Below are 19,576 nucleotides of genomic sequence, written 5' to 3'. Positions count from 1 at the left end.
AAAGGAGGCAGATGCGCGTCCTTAGTAACTTAGAGGCACCTGAGTGGTGTCTTGGCAGCAAGCACAGATCAGAAGTTGGGATGGAGGGAAGGGTTTGGAAAGCATTGCCATATATGCTTGAGGTGACACAGCTTGTCCTTGGCTGCTTTCAGACAGAATGGCTGGGCCACCCACCGTGAGTGGGAGAGAGAAGGAAGCTGGGGACATCATGAGCAGTCAGATGTCAGGGACCCTGGGGTGTAGGGCATCCCCACAGCCCTGTCCCACTCTGTTGGCTTCTTAGGCACTTCCACTCTGCAGAGGCCAGGACCACACAAGACAACTCTGCAATCCACCCAAGTGCAGAGTGGCTCAGCAGTGCATGTGTTAAAATGGGAACACAAAATCAGGAAGGCACGCAGGGCATCCTTGCTGAGAGGTGCAACCGGCCATGCACCCTCACCTGGAAATCCACCTTAAGAGAACACCTGTTTCTGCACGTTAGTATCAAGAACAGTGTTGCCCTCTCCTAATCTGCTGCAGCAGTAAACTGCCCATATTTTATTTCTTTGGTAACTTATGCTGACAATAAACCTAGGGATGTCTTCAGGGATTCTGAGCTCACTGGGCAGCAGAGTGTCAGCAGCTAGGGACTGGGCATCTGGAGGCAAAGACATATCTCTCTCTCTCTCTCTCTCTCTCTCTCTCTCTCTCTCTCTCTCTCTCTCTCCTCTCTCTCTCTCCTCTCTCTCTCTCCTCTCTCTCTCTCTCCACTCTTCCAGAAAGAAGTCACAAGACAGGACAGGACAAGAGATAAAACACTTTGCAAAGAGGCCATTGTGTTTCAAGCTGCTGTTGTTTTGGGTTTTGGTTTTTCTTTCTACTTGAAATTAGAGCACAGTTTTATTGATATTAAATAGGCCAAGTTCATTTGACATTTTCCCTTAAAACCTTTTTTGTGTTGATGACTTACACACATTTTCACCCGCTAACAGGGCTTTCGTGAGCTGTCCCTGCTCCCTGCACCACACGCTCCACAACGGACCTGAGTTTCAGCTCTCAAATTTACTGGTAAAGAAAGGCCTTGTATTCTTAGAAAGGAGATCTAAGGCGCATCCAATTGTCCTGTGCATTTCCTTCTCATATCCCTAACCACCCTGTAACGCAGGCAGGACTGATAGATGAGGGATGCTTCGAGTGTTTTGACATTTAAACCTTCTCTGGCTCTGTGTCAATCCTGTCACTAGCACGCAGCTGCTGGGTACCTGCCACTGTCAGGTACTAGCTGACTCTCTCTTAGTTAAGACGTGACTCTCATGTGGTGTCTTTATCATTACCTCTTAATTCTGCAGTATATTGTAGATTGTCTGTCTCAGATAAGGTAACTGGTGCTATGATGAGACACCATGCCCGAAAGCAACTTAACGGAGGGAAGAGTGTTATTTGACTTACATATCCTCAGTTGCAGCCCCTTGAGGGAAGCCAAACTAGACAGAGACCTGGAAGCAGGAGCTGATGCAGAGGCCGTGGAGGCGGTGCAGGCTACTACTGGCTTGCTCCTTGTGACTTGCTCAGCCTGCTTTCCTATGGAGCCCATGTGCACCAGCCCAGGGGTGGCACCACCCACGATGGGCCGGGCCTTCCAACATTAAATACTATTTTTAAAAATGCACCGTATGCTTGCCTACAGCCTCATCTTAGGGAGGCATTTTCTCAACTCAGAGTCCCTTCTCCCAAATGGTTCTAGCTTGTGTCAAGTTGACAGAAAATTAGCAAAGACATCACTGCTACCGAATTCTTCTCAAGCTTGAGTGACAGTGTTTAATAAGGATATTCTTACCGCGATGTTCACACTGTCTCCAGTATGAGCCACTTCCCCATAAGTTAATGACAACTGGGAATGAGATGGTTTCTGTGCAAGAGACTGCCAAGCAGCTGTGGCTGGAGTGATGAGGTAAATGTGCACTCAGCAGCAGGAAGTGGAGTCACATTTCCAGGCCAGGCTGACTCAGGTGTTCTTGCTGGTGACCTTTCCTCAGAGGGCACTGACCTGTTTGTCCTCTGTGTAAGGAGTGTAAGACTGAATGGGGGTGTCAGGGTCTAACAGGGGTCTCACCGGTCATTTCATCTCTGACTCATTGCCACTCTGTTATTCAGCATTCAGTGATGGTGACCCTTCTCTTCGGAAAGGCGGTGGTGAATTCTGCCTTTGGCTGTTTGGAGAAGTTCTTTGAAGGTGTTCTGTGTGGGTTAGGGCAGGTTCTGTGGTCCCCAACAGCCTTGCACACTCGCTTGTCAAACATTTGCAAGAACTCCACATTCCCCAGCCTGCAACTCTACCCCATCCAATGCACCTGAAATTTAAGGACTAAAAGTTTTTACTCATAAAGCATTTTTCTTATTCCTAATCCACTAGAGGGCAGCACACACTCTTACTTAGAAGGACTTGTTTTTTGATGAAAGAATAAAGCACTTTTGGGGTGGTTGTGTTGGAGATAGTGTTATATTTCTGATATAAAAAAATGTAGTATATCCCATAAATCCCCTTCCTGGAAGGGAGTAATAGTGCAAACAGTACAAAGTGGCAGATAATGGCAAAAGTAATTTATTTCAGTCTTATAGAAACCTGAATTTACACTTTTTACTGTGTGGTAAATTAGAAATTTCTAGAATCCTTTTTTGTAACTTGAAAGATATTCCTTAATCTTTATGCATCACATTTTTAATTGAATTTATTCCAATTGAAATCAAATTTGAATATGCTGTAAGCTCAAAACACCCCCTAGACTATAAACTGAAGTGGCACCATCAAGAGTTTTTCCAGGTCACTAGTCGGCTTGCCATTCCCTGGTCGGCCAAATTGGGCCAAAGCAATCCCATCAGCCAGTTCTCTGTCACAAAATAACTGTGGGTACAAAGAAGTCCACCAGTGATACAGAGTAACTGGAATCCAGCTTGTAAATGAGTGTAGCAGATGAGAGATTAGTCTGCTCCAGCTTGCCCTCCCTAGCACTAGTAACACGGTTTCGAAAAGGATAGGCGTTCAGCTTGACACCCAGGCATCCTCTGTGCAAAATTTGCAACACTGTTAAGTATTTGTGCTAGGGCAACTTAGTAACATAAGGAGTTCTTAGTGCACTCAGGGCTGCGTGGAGCTTTTGAATACAGAATTTAGTAATAGTTAATAATTCAGGACAGGGATGAGACCGTATTCTCACTAAAGCATCAAATAGCAAACATTCTTGACTTGGCAGGTAATGCACAAGTTCCGACAAATTCTCCACTTTGTTTTTTTTTTGTGTGTGTGTGTGTGTGTGTGTGTGTGTGTGTGTGTGTGTATGTGTGTTTACTCTTTATATTTAATATACATCTTAGCTTGGAAAATTGTATAAAGCCAGATCCAGAGTTCATCAGGCCATTTGATGACCTTGGTACAGGGAAGTAGTGATAGCGATCTGTAAAATGATGTCTCTAGAATTTTGTTAGGTCATAGCACCTCAGCGACCACAAGCGACCAGACCAGTTTCTCCTGCACATCATCCCCTGCATATCATCCCCTGCATATCATCCCCTGCATATCATCCCCTGCATATCATCCCCTGCACATCATCCCCTGCACATCATCCCCTGCACATCATCCCCTGCACATCATCCCCTGCATATCATCCCCTGCACATCATCCCCTGCATATCATCCCCTGCACATCATCCCCTGCATATCATCCCCTGCACATCATCCCCTGCATATCATCCCCTGCACATCATCCCCTGCACATCATCCCCTGCACATCATCCCCTGCATATCATCCCCTGCATATCATCCCTGCATATCATCCCCTGCATATCATCCCCTGCACATCATCCCCTGCACATCATCCCCTGCATATCATCCCTGCATATCATCCCCTGCACATCATCCCCTGCATATCATCCCCTGCACATCATCCCCTGCACATCATCCCCTGCATATCATCCCCTGCACATCATCCCCTGCATATCATCCCCTGCACATCATCCCCTGCATATCATCCCCTGCACATCATCCCCTGCACATCATCCCCTGCATATCATCCCTGCATATCATCCCCTGCACATCATCCCCTGCATATCATCCCCTGCACATCATCCCCTGCATATCATCCCTGCATATCATCCCCTGCACATCATCCCCTGCATATCATCCCCTGCACATCATCCCCTGCATATCATCCCCTGCACATCATCCCCTGCACATCATCCCCTGCACATCATCCCCTGCACATCATCCCCTGCATATCATCCCCTGCACATCATCCCCTGCATATCATCCCCTGCACATCATCCCCTGCATATCATCCCCTGCACATCATCCCCTGCATATCATCCCCTGCACATCATCCCCTGCACATCATCCCCTGCACATCATCCCCTGCACATCATCCCCTGCATATCATCCCTGCATATCATCCCCTGCATATCATCCCCTGCACATCATCCCCTGCATATCATCCCTGCATATCATCCCCTGCATATCATCCCTGCATATCATCCCCTGCACATCATCCCCTGCATATCATCCCCTGCACATCATCCCCTGCACATCATCCCCTGCACATCATCCCCTGCACATCATCCCCTGCATATCATCCCCTGCACATCATCCCCTGCATATCATCCCCTGCACATCATCCCCTGCACATCATCCCCTGCATATCATCCCCTGCACATCATCCCCTGCATATCATCCCTGCATACCATCCCCTGCACATCATCCCCTGCATATCATCCCCTGCACATCATCCCCTGCATATCATCCCCTGCACATCATCCCCTGCATATCATCCCCTGCACATCATCCCCTGCACATCATCCCCTGCATATCATCCCTGCATATCATCCCCTGCACATCATCCCCTGCATATCATCCCCTGCATATCATCCCCTGCACATCATCCCCTGCATATCATCCCCTGCACATCATCTCCTGCATATCATCCCCTGCACATCATCCCCTGCACATCATCCCCTGCATATCATCCCCTGCACATCATCCCCTGCATATCATCCCTGCATATCATCCCCTGCACATCATCCCCTGCATATCATCCCCTGCACATCATCCCCTGCATATCATCCCCTGCACATCATCCCCTGTACATCATCCCCTGCATATCATCCCCTGCACATCATCCCCTGCACATCATCCCCTGCACATCATCCCCTGCATATCATCCCCTGCACATCATCCCCTGCATATCATCCCCTGCATATCATCCCCTGCATATCATCCCCTGCATATCATCCCCTGCACATCATCCCCTGCATATCATCCCCTGCATATCATCCCCTGCATATCATCCCCTGCACATCATCCCCTGCACATCATCCCCTGCACATCATCCCCTGCATATCATCCCCTGCATATCATCCCCTGCACATCATCCCCTGCATAGCATCCCCTGCACATCATCCCCTGCATATCATCCCCTGCATAGCATCCCCTGCATATCATCCCCTGCACATCATCCCCTGCATATCATCCCCTGCATATCATCCCCTGCATATCATCCCCTGCATATCATCCCCTGCACATCATCCCCTGCACATCATCCCCTGCACATCATCCCCTGCATATCATCCCCTGCATATCATCCCCTGCACATCATCCCCTGCATATCATCCCCTGCATATCATCCCCTGCATATCATCCCCTGCATATCATCCCCTGCACATCATCCCCTGCACATCATCCCCTGCATATCATCCCCTGCATATCATCCCCTGCACATCATCCCCTGCACATCATCCCCTGCACATCATCCCCTGCATATCATCCCCTGCATATCATCCCCTGCACATCATCCCCTGCGTAGCATCCCCTGCACATCATCCCCTGCATAGCATCCCCTGCATAGCATCCCCTGCACATCATCCCCTGCATATCATCCCCTGCATATCATCCCCTGCACATCATCCCCTGCATATCATCCCCTGCATATCACCCCCTGCGTAGCATCCCCTGCACATCATCCCCTGCATAGCATCCCCTGCATAGCATCCCCTGCATTAGCATCCCCTGCTTGGCACAGTGGGTCCATACAGCCTCTACTCAGCTCCTTTGTCTTGCTTCTGCAAGGTAGGCACACTCGGCTTTTGTCTCCTGTTCATTGGTCGGACACTTAAACCATGAAATCACCCTTTTCAATAATTCTATCACACTGAAAAAAATACTTTTTTTGAAAGCCAGGAAGGCACTATCTCAATCCCAGCACCTTTACTAAATACATACAGTGTCTTGGACAACAGTTACTCTCTGTGGCTGACAACATCTTTGTACATTGGGACTGACTCACTAGCTTACATATGTTTTCTAATGGGTGTGGTAATTTCTGGTGTATGTTTCTGTGGGTCTTTATCCAGTAGTCAATAATTTGGTTGATCTTCGGGTATACACCTACTCAAGTCAAAAAACCCTACAGAACTGCTGTTCATGCCCAGAGCCTCCCACTGTGCCTGATCCATAGTGGATAGCCAGTAATTATTAAATGAGTGGATTAATTACAATTGAGCACTTAGCAATTTTAAACTCACCTCCTACTTATGCTTTACATTTTAGAAGTGCATGTGGTTTCTTAGATAAGTTTTAGTGCTTTTTTAAAAAAATAATTATGCTATAAATATATATATATATATTGAGTGTCGACAGTATGGTAAATCCTACCAACACAGAAATGGATAAAACATAGTTCAGGCCCTTGCCTGTGAAGAACTTCCTTCCTACTTGTAGGTGATTTGGTCACTTCACTCTCTTTCTAAGTATGGGGTTAGATGTCTGAGTCTCCATGTTAGAGGTTGCTTTCTTTTTCTTATTATTCCAAACCAATAGAGATGTCACCCCATTGGCGATTAGGGGGTTGTCCTCCAGAAGAGCACAGACGTTTTAGGTTCCGGTTTGAAGCTCTTTTGCAGCATTTGTTTCTGTGTCTCGTCTCACACTTCTTTCCTTCTCTGGGCTGGATGCTGTGAGTGTCCATGGCCCCCTCCATCTGCATGCATGCATTGCTCGAGCAAATGCGTCCTCTAGGACAGTGGCGTAGTTCTCAGTCATTCCTTCAGAGTGGAAGGTGATTGGTCCCCAAAGTATCTGACTTGTGATGAATTTATCTGCCGTAGAAATTGGTTCTCTGGTGCTACTTTGTGTTGATCGTAGTGTGACCAAGTAAAGAAATACCAGCATAATGAGAGTTTTGAGTGTTGGGCCAGGTGCAAATTTCCGTTATGCTTCATTCCTTTTGTTTCCACAATAAGATGCTTTCCTTTTTCTTTCTTTCTTTCTTCCTTCTTTCCTTCCTTCTTTCTTTCTTTTTCTTTCTTTCTTTCTTTCTTTATTAATTTTTTTTAACTACATGAGCTTTAAAAAGAAGCAGTGATGTGGCATACTGCTTCTGTCTCTCATACAGCTGGAAACACATTCACTCTTTCCACAGGGGCGCTGAAGTAAGACCTCTTCTGCCCTGTGCCCAGTGCAGTTTCCAGTGTGTCATTTCTGGATGGCCTCTCCTGACAGCATTCCTCAGACTGAAGACCAGAATTTTAAGTGTAACCTGTACACGGCACACCCCACATACAACAGTGGAGAAAACACACAAGGAAAGAGGCAAATAGTTAAAATATAGCTCTCAGCCGCTTACGGCAGGCCAGGTGTCCACATGACCCTTTGGGGGAGTGCACAGAAAGCACTCTTGTCCTTTTACACATCCTTGATCCTAAAGGTGCTTATGGCAGACTTACTTCGTGTAAATGTGTGATCAGAGAGAAAGTAGTATAGTTAAGCAGCCAGTAACACAGCTGCAGGATCAGTAACGGCAGCACCAGCCAGGACTAACAGCCTTACAGCCCTTCAAAGGTCAACAGCTAGCAAAGCATAAGTCAGAGATGGCAGAGGCGGCAGAGGCATTCACTGACTTGATGGGTAGTCCATGGACAGAGCATGGTCATCAACCTGGCTGGACCAGGGGACCTGCAGAGTGTGTTTAGGCCCCCGCATTAGCTGCTGATAACCTGGAAAATGACCTGGTCTTAACAGTTAGCCCAGCCGTTGTGCAGTTTCTGCCATAGCTCTGTAGAAACTCTAGACACGGAAGTTCAAATGTCTGTTCCTCTCTCACTCTTCCTTAATTTCTTATTTTTCTGAATTCTCCTTAATAAGGTGAGTTTCCCCTTTACATACTCCCAGGAGTGTCTGTATCTTTAAATCTTCACTGGAATAAGAACGGAACAATCTTTGGTGAACAGAGTATTTGGACACCTAGGTCCTCGGGTCATACACTACTGGGCTGTGAAAGGTCACGTCACACACAAAACTCCCCTGCAACGCTGACATTTCCCCAGCTTCAGGCCAGCTATCTTGTAGATTATCCCATGGTCTAGATTGGTCCAATTTCTTCCTCATGACATAAACTCATGAGGTTAAACATTCTGGCAAGAAAAATATGTAAGGGCTGTTGCAGCTTTCTCCTCACATCTTGCATATGGTTCATAAAGGCCGTTTTATCCCATGTTGGTGCTGACTTTGAGTTTATGTTTTAAACAATAAATTTATCAATGAGAAGGTTGTCTCTTATTGTTTTTTTTTTTTAAACAGGGTTTCTCTGTGTAGTCTTGGCTTTCCTGGACTTGCTTTATAGACCAGGCTGGCCTCGAACTCACAGCGATCCGCCTGCCTCTGCCTCCCGAGTGCTGGGATTAAAGGCGTGCGCCACCACGCCCGGTGGGAAGGTTGTCTCTTAAGCATTCATTGTCTCTCAGGGATAGCTGAGACTTGTGTAAATGTCTTGTGATTTTAGCCTACGTCATCTGTAGTAGCTATTACACAGATGACTGAAAACAATTTTGTTAGATAGTTCTCATTTAAAGCTGTAATACTTGCTTTGTATTGAAGAAAATATATAATTGCCACAATTATATAGTGCTCCATAATTTTTATGTCAGCAGATTCAAGTAAAGTTTACATATTCTACTTCCAATGCAGTCTTTGTAGCATAGGAAAGAGATTGCCATTTTGGGTCACGAGCAGGGGTTCACAGGTCAATGTTCCCAGTCAAATTTCTCTTGGAAAATCAGTCTGTTGCTGTTACTGACTAGACACAAATAAAGCGTTTACTTCCCCTCCCCTCCCCCCCCCCCCAGTTATTGCTATCCATCATTATGGCGCTGTTTTTGTATCTATTAGTCTTTTAATCACCTTATTGCTTCTAATGTAGTATTTTGTGCGGCTGTACATTTTGTAACAAATATTCATTAATTTCCTGTTATGATAGCCGTGGAAATCCAAAGGGCTCTGAATCAGCTCGGAACGCCTCAGGATTCACCGGAATTGAGGCAACAGCTGTAAGTATTTTGCTGTTTAAAGACAGAGAAAAGGATACCTATTTTATGCTGCATTTGTTCTGGCTTTTTAATTGGAGAACTGATGGGAAATTAAAAGGTATCTTCGGCATTAGAGCCAAGCTTCTATGTAACTTGCCTCATCCAGTGTAGACAGGTGCTTTTTCACCTTTAAGGAGCAGGCTTGCCATGGGAAACCTAATTTTTATTTATTTACTTTATATTTCAATTAATTTTAAAATGGGTTTTCAGTGGCTTTTAAAAATCTGGACTGTCTATCTATCTACCTATCTATCTATCTATCTATCTATCTATCTAGTGTATTTCTCTCCTTTTTGTTGGTTTATATCCAGTATGTGTTCAGTTCTATGAACTCTTCCCCTCAAACAAAACAAAACTAAAACAGAAAACCCAGCTTCAGGTAGACTGACTTACCCAATGTGAACTTTAGAAAGCAAGCGCCAGCTTCTTAGCTTCTGTGCAAAACAAAGCAATGCCTACATGGATGCTCATGACTATAAGCCTAGTTCTCCAGACACTGAGGCAGGGGCATTGCTGAGAGGTAGAGTAAGTTCCAGACCAGCCTGGGCTACACAGTTGAGACTCTGTCTCAAAACTTCTAGGCAGGCCTGTCTCAAAACTTCTAGGCAGGCAGGCGCACACAGGCACACACACATTCACTCACGCTACAAAAAGATATAGCATAGAAACTCATGTGTTTTACAAGTACCATTTGAAGTATTTGAAGTTGTCTGTAATTTAAATTTTATTTGTCTACGATAGAATAGATGCTGGGTACATCATAGTTAATGCACCACCGTCACTCATCGAAATGAAGTGCAAAACAAATAGTGACATTATTTTGGTAGCTTCAGCTCTGGAAATTCTGAACCTGTAGACATGATCATGCTGGTTCCCTTTTGGGAGTTAGAGAAGCTTGTCTAAGCAAGGGCATCTGCTGTCTAGCTCTGTGAGCTGCATATCATCCGTCCTTTCCAGCAGAATGCAGGCATCTGCATCTGGGCACCATTTTACTGTGAACCCCCATGGCTGCCCATGTGTGCAGTAAGGGGTGTAGAGTGGAGGCCTGATGTCATTCCTAAGCATTCCTGTAAGGTAAGATTATATTGTTGAACATCAAGGGTTTTTTTTTTCCATTAAAATTCATATTTTTTTTCTTTAAAAGATATCAAGGAGAATACAGGTATAGGTACAATCTACTCCTTTCATGGTATTCAGATCTATTTATAAGGAAGCCCTGTTAGACTTTCCATATCAGGTTTAACTATGAGTAAATTTGTACTATCACCCCTTCTCCATCTTTGTGTTTATGGAGCGTAAGTATTCGCATAAAGAAATAAGATGTACAACTGGACCTCACACCTGGGCACTGGACAAAGACAAATAGTCTTTCGCTCTCAGAGGCCATCCCAGGAGGGACACGGGTAAAAGCTGTACACGTTTCTAGTTCTCTAAGTCGGAAGGACCAGAGAGCCAGCCCTGTCCTAACCACATGCCCTTCTCACTGGGGCCATTTGCATGTGTGGGTAATGATGCTGCGCTCTAACAGGTAACAGCAACTCAGGTTTGTTTCTCTAAGCTCAGTGACGGTGACTCAGGGTGGATGAAGACCTTTCTATGTCATATTTCTTAGTATTTATTTTAAAAAAAGAAACAGAACCTATAGATTTGGCGTGGCAGAAGAAATTGACAGCCAGTTCAGAAAACTATGAGAACTTTCAGTTTATAGTTTGAATAAATACGTTGACAAAAACTAGTTTTTCTACAACAATTGGGGTATCAATACCCCAGTGGCAGAGGTCTCCTTTGGCTATGACATGGCTCTGCTTTCTGTTTTTGTATTATTTATTTGCTTATTTATTTTATCTTTTCACTGCAGGCAGCAGAAGCAACAGTATACTAATCAGCTTGCGAAAGAAACAGATAAGTACATCAAAGAGTTTGGATCTTTGCCCACCACCCCCAGTGAACAGGTACCAGGACCTCAGACCCATGCTGTGACGTACTGAGTGTGAACAACATTAAATGCATGGTCCGACCTCTGAACTGGGGCACAACAAAGGAAGTTAGGCAGCAAAAAAAAAAAAAATGTATTTGAGATTAGTTACCAGACACAAAACTGCATTTAGTTGTTCAGGTAATATCATGTGCTTCCACAAAGCAGAAATGATTTCCATGTAGTTGCCCTGGCCCATAATTAGGTGCATGCTGAGAAAATGCCTCCTGTGCAGTTGCTTCCTGGCTCTGCAGGACTGCCCACCCACCACTCTCCCTACCCGCCCCACCCCCAGCATGCACACACTCAAGATGTGCCTGGGGGCATAGTTATTATACTTGCTGCAAGTTATATATATGGTATTTTATTTGCCTAAGAAATGGATTACGTAAAATGAGCCTTAACACCATGACCCCACTTATTAGCGGCTATGAAAGTCTAGGAGGGAACTTCTGCGGGGTTGGCCTTTTGCTCCAAGATCAAAGTGCAAGTGTTTGAGCATAGTGGAAATGTGCCTGAGGGTCCTTCAGAGAGTTTCTGTAACTTGAGAGGGAGTGACAATTTTAGGATCCAATAAAGAGGCAAGCAGTAGGGAAGCAACTGACACAAATTTCAGCAGGCTGCTTTCTCTCCCGTCCCTCCAGCGTCAAAGAAAGATACAGAAAGACCGGTTAGTGGCGGAATTCACAACAACGCTGACAAACTTTCAGAAGGCCCAGAGGCAAGCTGCCGAGAGAGAGAAGGAGTTTGTGGCTCGAGTGAGAGCGAGTTCTAGAGTATCGGTAGGTGTTGTGCTGAGAAGCATGTCTGCGTTTGCATCCTCCTGACGTGTACACCTATAGAGGCCTGTGGCACTCTTAAGGGATCTCTGCTCAGGTTTTAAGAAATACAATGTTATATCTTGTAGCCACTCTTCATGGAACAATAACAGAGTACAGACGACATAAAGATAGAAAAACTTGTTTTGTCCTTCCCTTCTCCCCCAAAAAAGGTTAGAGGCTGGTTTGAGGCTTGGTCTCAGGTGTGTGCCAGTATATAGAGTACCAAGGGGTTCTGAGAATAGATATGGGCCTGGAAAAGAAAAATGAAAGGATGATCTAGGGTGAACCTTTGAGTTAATCTAGTTTTAAATTATCTCAGGAGCCACCAGGAGTTGGTGTTTTGCTCTTCCATGTAGAGGTCTCACAATGACATGGAATATTAGCTAGATGACATTTAGTATTTAACAAAAATTGTTTATTTGTATTTATTACATAAATTATTATATTTATCATTGTAAATAGTGAGTGAATCACCTCCTTGCCAGCTTAAGATATTATTTTGTCATTACTTAAGCAGTCCACCTAGAAAATAAGAACTAAGCCATCCCTGTTCCCACTGCACATGCACACACCTATATATACACTCACATACATGTACACACACATGCACATGTATGCACACACACATGAACATATACCCCGACAAAACACAGGTAGACCATCCTAAGGGAAACTATGAGTCTTGTTTAATTTTTCTCATTCTTTCTTTCTATCCTCTAAATTATTCAGGGTGGTTTTCCTGAAGACAACTCAAAAGAAAAGAATCTTGTATCTTGGGAAAGGTAAGAAATAAGAAAAATGTTTTGTAAATCAAAAGATAATTTTCGAAGTTTTATATGTTACAGTCTGTGAAGCAGAATGAAAACTTTTATTGTATAATAGCACATACCCTACTATTTATAAACTGAAATAGTAGATTTGGGAAAGATTAAATATTTATAAAGTATTTTGTTATATAATATGTAAATAGATCATGCAAATAAACTTACTTGGAAAAAAATATTCTTATGTGAAGTTACCAGGTATAACTTTTAATAAATAAGTCTAAACGTATATATGATGAAATCATGAATAGGATGAAAATGGGATAAAATATGTATTTATTCCCAGAAGTTTTTCTTTATTTATTGAGGCTTTATGGAGTCAGGGTCTCACTCTGTTGTTCAGGCTAGTCTGGGATTCACTGTGTAGCCAGGACTGGCCTTAAATTCCAGATCCTTTGGCCTCAACTAATGAGCACTGGGGTTGCAGGCATGTACCACTGTGCCTACTTATTTCAGCACTTTTTAAAAGAGCAATATTCTGATCTTGAGGATCAAAAGATCCCGTTCAGTAAGCGTGCCTTAAATGGTAAACAAATCTTCTTTCTGTATTTGTTTTGATAGCCAAACACAGCCTCAGGTGCAGGTCCAAGATGAGGAAATCACAGAGGATGACCTCCGTCTTATTCATGAGCGAGAGTCTTCAATCAGGCAGCTGGAAGTAAGCCTCCCGTGGCCATGGCCCGCCACTGTTCCAGTCTGAGTTCTTGTTCACACACCTGGAGGATGCTGGGGAAGAAGACTCCAGGGACATCTGTCAGTTTAGTGAAATGTCTAGTATAGAATTCAGAATAATTCCTGCTAAAGACACTGTTGGTGCTAGGGCAAGGGAAGCCATATTCCTTCCACATTGCTAAGTCATTTACAGTTCTCTTTAGCATTGAGAAAACGACGCTCTAGAAACACGTCTGTCTGGAGAGTCTGGGTAGCTTCCTGCAGCATGTGCACATCCCTCCATGAGCAAGACTTTTACAACAGCAGTCATAGAACTGTAAAAATTTTAAGGGTATCTACGGCATCCCAGAGATGAAGGATTTGTTAACTGTAGTTCTTGTGGAGCTGAGCTAGCTCCTAGAATGTAGGCAATAGTAGTTACCAGTGGCTACAGTTCACTGAAGGTCTCTCCTGCGCCAAGGCACCCTGGTAACTGTGTTATCTCTTTTCGTTCCATCCTTGTAAAAGCTCTTTAAACTTGCTTTATCATTATTATTGACATTTTACAGATGGGGAAACTAAAGCCACAATAGATAGGCAAACTTCCTTACACACTTACATAAAAAAGACTCTTTAATCGGGGAAAATAAATAGGTATATATTGAGGAGAAGCAAAGTTATAAAATTTCCTTATCCAACAAATTTATGATTTGTTTACCCACTAATGATGTTTATAATTTCACTGTGATCTATCTGTTGGATCTTCCAAATTTATTAAGGTGAGGCTTGAAATTTATACATAATGTTTTGTTCATTGAAGTTGTCAAGTTAATGGGTAAATTTGTATTGAAATATAGGAATATTCGTGTTCATCTAAGCAAATATTGCTTGTGACAAGAGAAATTATCAGGTTGAGTTAGTCCTCCATGTTCTTCCTCAGTTTCCATCCTGGATCACTTGCTATAGACAATGTCACAGATCTGCTTTGGACAGCTAGTGGGCATCCAGAGGCTCCAATTAGGATGGCTTGTAGTAGCGTATTTTTCTGATGCTCCTAAAATTTATATATTACTTCTAAATGCATGTTATATATGTATGAGTGGGTGTAAATGTGTTTGTTTCCTTTCTTTTTTTATTTAATTTCCTCCTTTATGGGAGTGGGGACTGAATTTCTAATAATGCATAATAATGTGTTCTTTTTTTTTTTTTTGTCTTAGGCTGATATTATGGACATTAATGAAATATTTAAAGACCTGGGAATGATGATTCATGAACAAGGAGATGTGATTGGTAAGTCTTGCTTATGTGGACTGTGAGGTGGGAGCAAGTTACCTGCAGCTCAACTGCAACAGATTTCTCAGCCTTTTCTGTTTCTTGGGGCTCCTTTGGAATCCAAACCTTAGTCTCTACAATCAGAACACAGTTCTTGCTACTCTCTGCATTCCTGCCAATAGAAGCTTCTCTTGCTTCAGAAGCTCCAAGCTTAATTAGTGCCTCCTGATGCTGAGCTCATAAGGCCCCATGTGGCATCCAACTGCTTTCCAGGGCTTGAGTTTCAGTTTTATCCAAATCTAGTGTTCCCTATGCTGAGGAGTGGGTGAACTCATGTTATTTGTAATTATGTATGCATCCTCGTTTTATGGGAAATAGTTAACTATTTGCCTGGTCCTTTGTCCTACCAATTACCAAATGGTTTTTGATAGATTAGTGTAGCTCACTGAGATGCTAGGGTCTGAGACTGTTGGCATTAAAGCTTTAGGGTTGAGATGTAACCATGGAAGTGGGTGGGTAGTAGATGAGGTCATTAAAAAAGAAAGTATGGGAGCTGGAGGGAGAGTTCAGTGGGTAAGACCACTCGCTGTGCGAGAGGATCTGAGATCAGGTGCCTGTGAAAAGAGAGCTGGATGTGGCAACACATGTTTGTAATCCCAGCACTATGAAGTACAAAGGCTGGATCTTTGAGGTTTGCCCCCTGCCTAGCTTCCAATTCAGCGAGAGACCTTGTCTTGATGGAATAAGGTGGAGAGTGATGGCACAGGACACCTGGCATCCTCTTTTGGCCTCTGTGCACACAAATGTGTGCACCCACACATGTGTGCATATACCACACTCACATTCCAACACATGTGCATGCATGCATGAGCATGTGCACACAACACAACACACATACACACACAACTATAGTAGGGCTGGAGAGATGGCTCAGTTAGTAAAACAGGTTGCTACACAAGCCAGGAGGATCCGAGTTCGGATCCCTAGCACTTACATAGCAGACTGGGTATAATGTAGGTGCATGTTAACAGCCTTAGTCCTAATCCTAGAACTGAAGCTGCAGAAACAGGGGTATCCCTGGAGGCCACTAACCAGTTAGTCCTGCTGAATTAATGAGCTTAGTGAGAGGCTCTGTGTCAAAAAGTAGTGAGGGAGACATCTAAGGAAGAAACCAGATTGTTAGCCCCTGGCCTCCACACCCATGTGTACACATACAGACGGTGTGGTAGATTTGTACAGACCAAGGCGTAGTTAGAAGGGCCCTCCATTTTATAATGCAATCACCAGCTATGACCCTAAGAGAAGCATTGAAAAGAACAACACTGAGTCAGAGGCCAGGACGTTCAAGACAGGAGGAAGCTATGGGGTCTCTGGATGTCTGCTGCCAAAGAGGGCGAGAAGAACATGACAGACTGGCTGTGGAAACCTGTAGGGAGGAGGAAGCGATGAGAGTGTCCGCTCCTACAAATCAGTGCCTGTCCTACTCTGAGGGTAGAGCCGAGCGGAAAGGTGGGCTGCCACCTTCTGAAGGCCCTCGGGCCCTGGGTGAGGTGGATGGTGGAAACCGAGTGAATTAAAGTTATTCTGACTGTGAGGTTGGCCACCATGCCTCGCAAAGCAGGGAGAGCCCTGCGCTTCTGTGAATGGTTTAAGGTGGGTTGCGCTTACAGCGGCAGACGCAAAGCCGAGGAACACTGAGGACTGGGTTTATTAAGTGGACACACAGGACCGAGCTTTCATGTCGTCGGCTCATCCTTTGCTCCTGAGGAGACTGTGTTTTTGAGAAGTTGACGTGGGTTTTTTTTTTTCCTATGAGATGATGATAGTCTTTGGAGTTGGACAGAAGGGGCCTCTATCTGATTTGCACTTTGGTCTTGAGACAGTTCGAGCTCTATGGCTAGAAGCTGACAGGAGCTTGTGCTGACGCTGACCCTGTACCTACAAAATAACAGGTTGTGTCCAGGTGGAGCTGGAGAGGACGACGACGGCTCTTTACGTATACATTTGTATATTGGTTGGGCTGTGTCTTTTTCTTAAATGTCTGCTGGATGAAATTTAGCGATTTAGCACTGGAGCATCAGCTTGTGTTTAACGATTCTCTGGGTGTGTGTGCGTTTTGTTTTAAAGACAGCATAGAAGCCAATGTAGAAAGCGCAGAGGTTCACGTTCAGCAGGCAAACCAGCAGCTGTCAAGAGCAGCAGATTATCAGGTAACGTTAACGCTAATACGTCTCCTCAGTAGCTTGAAGTGTTAACTTAGAGGGTAAGGACATCATGAGTTTGAAGTGGCTGCCAGGGACAGTTATCACAGCAACGATTCGGGCATGGCTACACCGACATACATTTTTTTTAGCCAAGCATCTCTGACCTTTACACAGAACGGGTTCTATGGACAGAGAAACAGCTCAGGACAAGCGCCTAGGGAGAAAGGCTTTAATGAGCATAAAGGTGGGATCAATGCTGTTTACAGAACAGCGGAGACCACCAGGTACGAACACAGCCATTCACAGCCTTCTGGATGGAACCGTGTCATTTTCTCCCACTGAAGACAAAATCGGCATGTTTTAACAACTCGAGGCTTTCTAGGGCGGTCTGTAGGCTGTGCCCTCTACCTCTGTCACGGTCCCTGAAGCGCTCCTTGAATTATAACAGTATCTCAAGAAAAAATAGTTTTTGAAAACCAAAACCAAAGCAAAACACCACATGCGTTGTAGAGGTTTCTAAGAAGAAATACCTCAGCCCCGAACAGGTCGGCAAACAAGTCACTAAGCTGAAATGAGCTACTTTCAGCTGTCATGGAGTCAGTCGCCTCACTGAATCTGTCACTGTTTCTCGTTCTTGCTTCTGCAGCGCAAATCCAGAAAAACCCTTTGCATCATCATTTTTATCCTCGTTGTCGGAATTGTGATCATCTGTCTCATCGTATGGGGACTGAAAGGCTGAGTCATGAAGGAGCAGGCGGCTGCATGGCGCGTTCTCATGAGCAGTTACCGTTACCATTATTTTAAGGCTGTTTGTGTAAAGGACGGTCCCATATTTTTGTCGTTTTTATTGGGGGGGAGGATGTTCTTTTGGATTCAATCTAATATTTTCTAATACCGAAGGCTTTACTGAATATCGTTGCAGGCATAACTCCCACGTTTTTGCAGTCCAATGACCGATGGGTTTTCCTCATATTGTATATGCCTCTTGTTTGTAATTTATTTATATGGTTTGGCTGAGTTTGGGGGAGTTATTTGATTAGTGTGTGTCCTCTGCCTGCACCTGTGTCATGGTGAGCATGTGGTACATGATCGTGCTGTCTTATTTAAAAAAAAATCAAGTTTAAGTTTGGTTTGTCCAGCAAATATTCTCAATAACGAAATCTTAACATACCTGTTTGTGGGACATTGTATGCCCCGTGGTCCACAGCAGTCAGATCATGGCTGGTCTGTCGTTATTGGATTGTCTTTATCTTCTGTGACTAGCATCAGTGAGTCATTTCCCACTGTGTATATATGCACTTGCTGTAGATTGCATGGTGAAATAGGAAGGACAGGTTGTATTTACACATGGTCCACTTAACCCAATGTGTACTAGGGTAAGTGTAGTTACTGTACTGTTTGGTGTCAGTTGGAGGAAGTGTCTGAATGAGTCAGACCAACATCTGTTCTGTTTAGATGCAAAAGATGCCAGTTTCTTACTACACTAAACAATCATTGCCATACTGTCTGGTTTTGTGGGCTATTATTTACTTTCCCTTGTTTTCTACAGGACACTGATTAGACGTGTCTCTTTGGATCCTATCTTCACAAAGGAATGTTCCCACAGTTACAAATTTGGTATTTAATTTTTATGCTTAAATTTTGACACTTAAATTTTAGAGTTTACTTAGAGTGCCATTTTTTTTTTTAAAACCATCTTTCATTAGAATAGGAGTCAGATGTCTGCCAATGAACTTGTGTTTTTTTTTTTTAATCAATGTTTTAACCTACTAATCTAAACACTGTAGAAGGGGTTATCTTAGTTTATTGTTTGTGTTTTATAATGTTCTTATGTAGCAGTTTGCTAGTGAAGGTGTTTCGTGTGGCAGGATCTAAAACTTCTAAATGGGAACAAGTGAAATATTAACTACGTAATTGTATCTTTGCAAGCAGAATAAAGATGATTTCGGAGATGTCTGCTAATCCTGATTCCCGAGGACTCTTTCTGGGAAGCCAGGCTTCCCTCACCCTCACTGTTGAGGGAGGCACATGCGCTGTGGCGGGACACTCTCTGGATCTCTGGATCTCTGGTTAACATTTTTAATTTTGTAGTATCAAAAGGGTTATTCACTAATAAGTAGAAGTTGCTTCACATCTCAGCAGAACTTACTTTTTTATTTATTATTTTATTTATTTTACATCCTATTTTAGTTTCCCCTTCCTTCCCCACCTCTTTTTTTCTTTCTTTCTTTCTTTCTTTCTTTCTTTCTTTCTATAAAAGTGACAGTATAAAACATTTCTGTAAGAGATTGGAATGTTGAGGTTTTCTAGTCCCAGGTTCAGACTGTTTTCCTGATGAGGAATGGGCTATATAAGGAGAATTCACACAGATGCTGCCAGGTCAGTCCTAGCCCACCAGGCCTGGTCCCACAAGGTCTTCGGTTCCAGACATCCCCGTAGCATG

General features: G+C 43.9%; 1 protein-coding gene across 3 annotated transcripts in view; it reads left to right on the top strand.

The window, feature by feature from the left end:
* The window catches only part of STX7 (syntaxin 7), a 38,330-nt gene extending 19,235 nt beyond the window's left edge, over positions 1-19,095 (top strand). For all 3 annotated transcript variants that reach the window (XM_084777979.1, XM_084777980.1, XM_084777981.1), the window contains exons 3-10: positions 9,278-9,347; positions 11,245-11,338; positions 12,006-12,143; positions 12,912-12,964; positions 13,568-13,664; positions 14,875-14,947; positions 17,057-17,139; positions 17,780-19,095. In XM_084777979.1, coding sequence (XP_084634105.1) covers positions 9,278-9,347; positions 11,245-11,338; positions 12,006-12,143; positions 12,912-12,964; positions 13,568-13,664; positions 14,875-14,947; positions 17,057-17,139; positions 17,780-17,872 — 701 coding nt within the window. In that variant the 3' untranslated portion in view covers positions 17,873-19,095. The remainder of the gene's footprint in view (positions 1-9,277; positions 9,348-11,244; positions 11,339-12,005; positions 12,144-12,911; positions 12,965-13,567; positions 13,665-14,874; positions 14,948-17,056; positions 17,140-17,779) is intronic.
* The last annotated feature ends 481 nt before the right edge of the window (positions 19,096-19,576 follow it).

Source organism: Acomys minous, assembly GCF_964271855.1.
Source record: "Acomys minous genome assembly, chromosome: 3".
Taxonomy (NCBI): domain Eukaryota; kingdom Metazoa; phylum Chordata; class Mammalia; order Rodentia; family Muridae; genus Acomys; species Acomys minous.
This window is presented reverse-complemented; position numbering and strand designations above follow the sequence as displayed.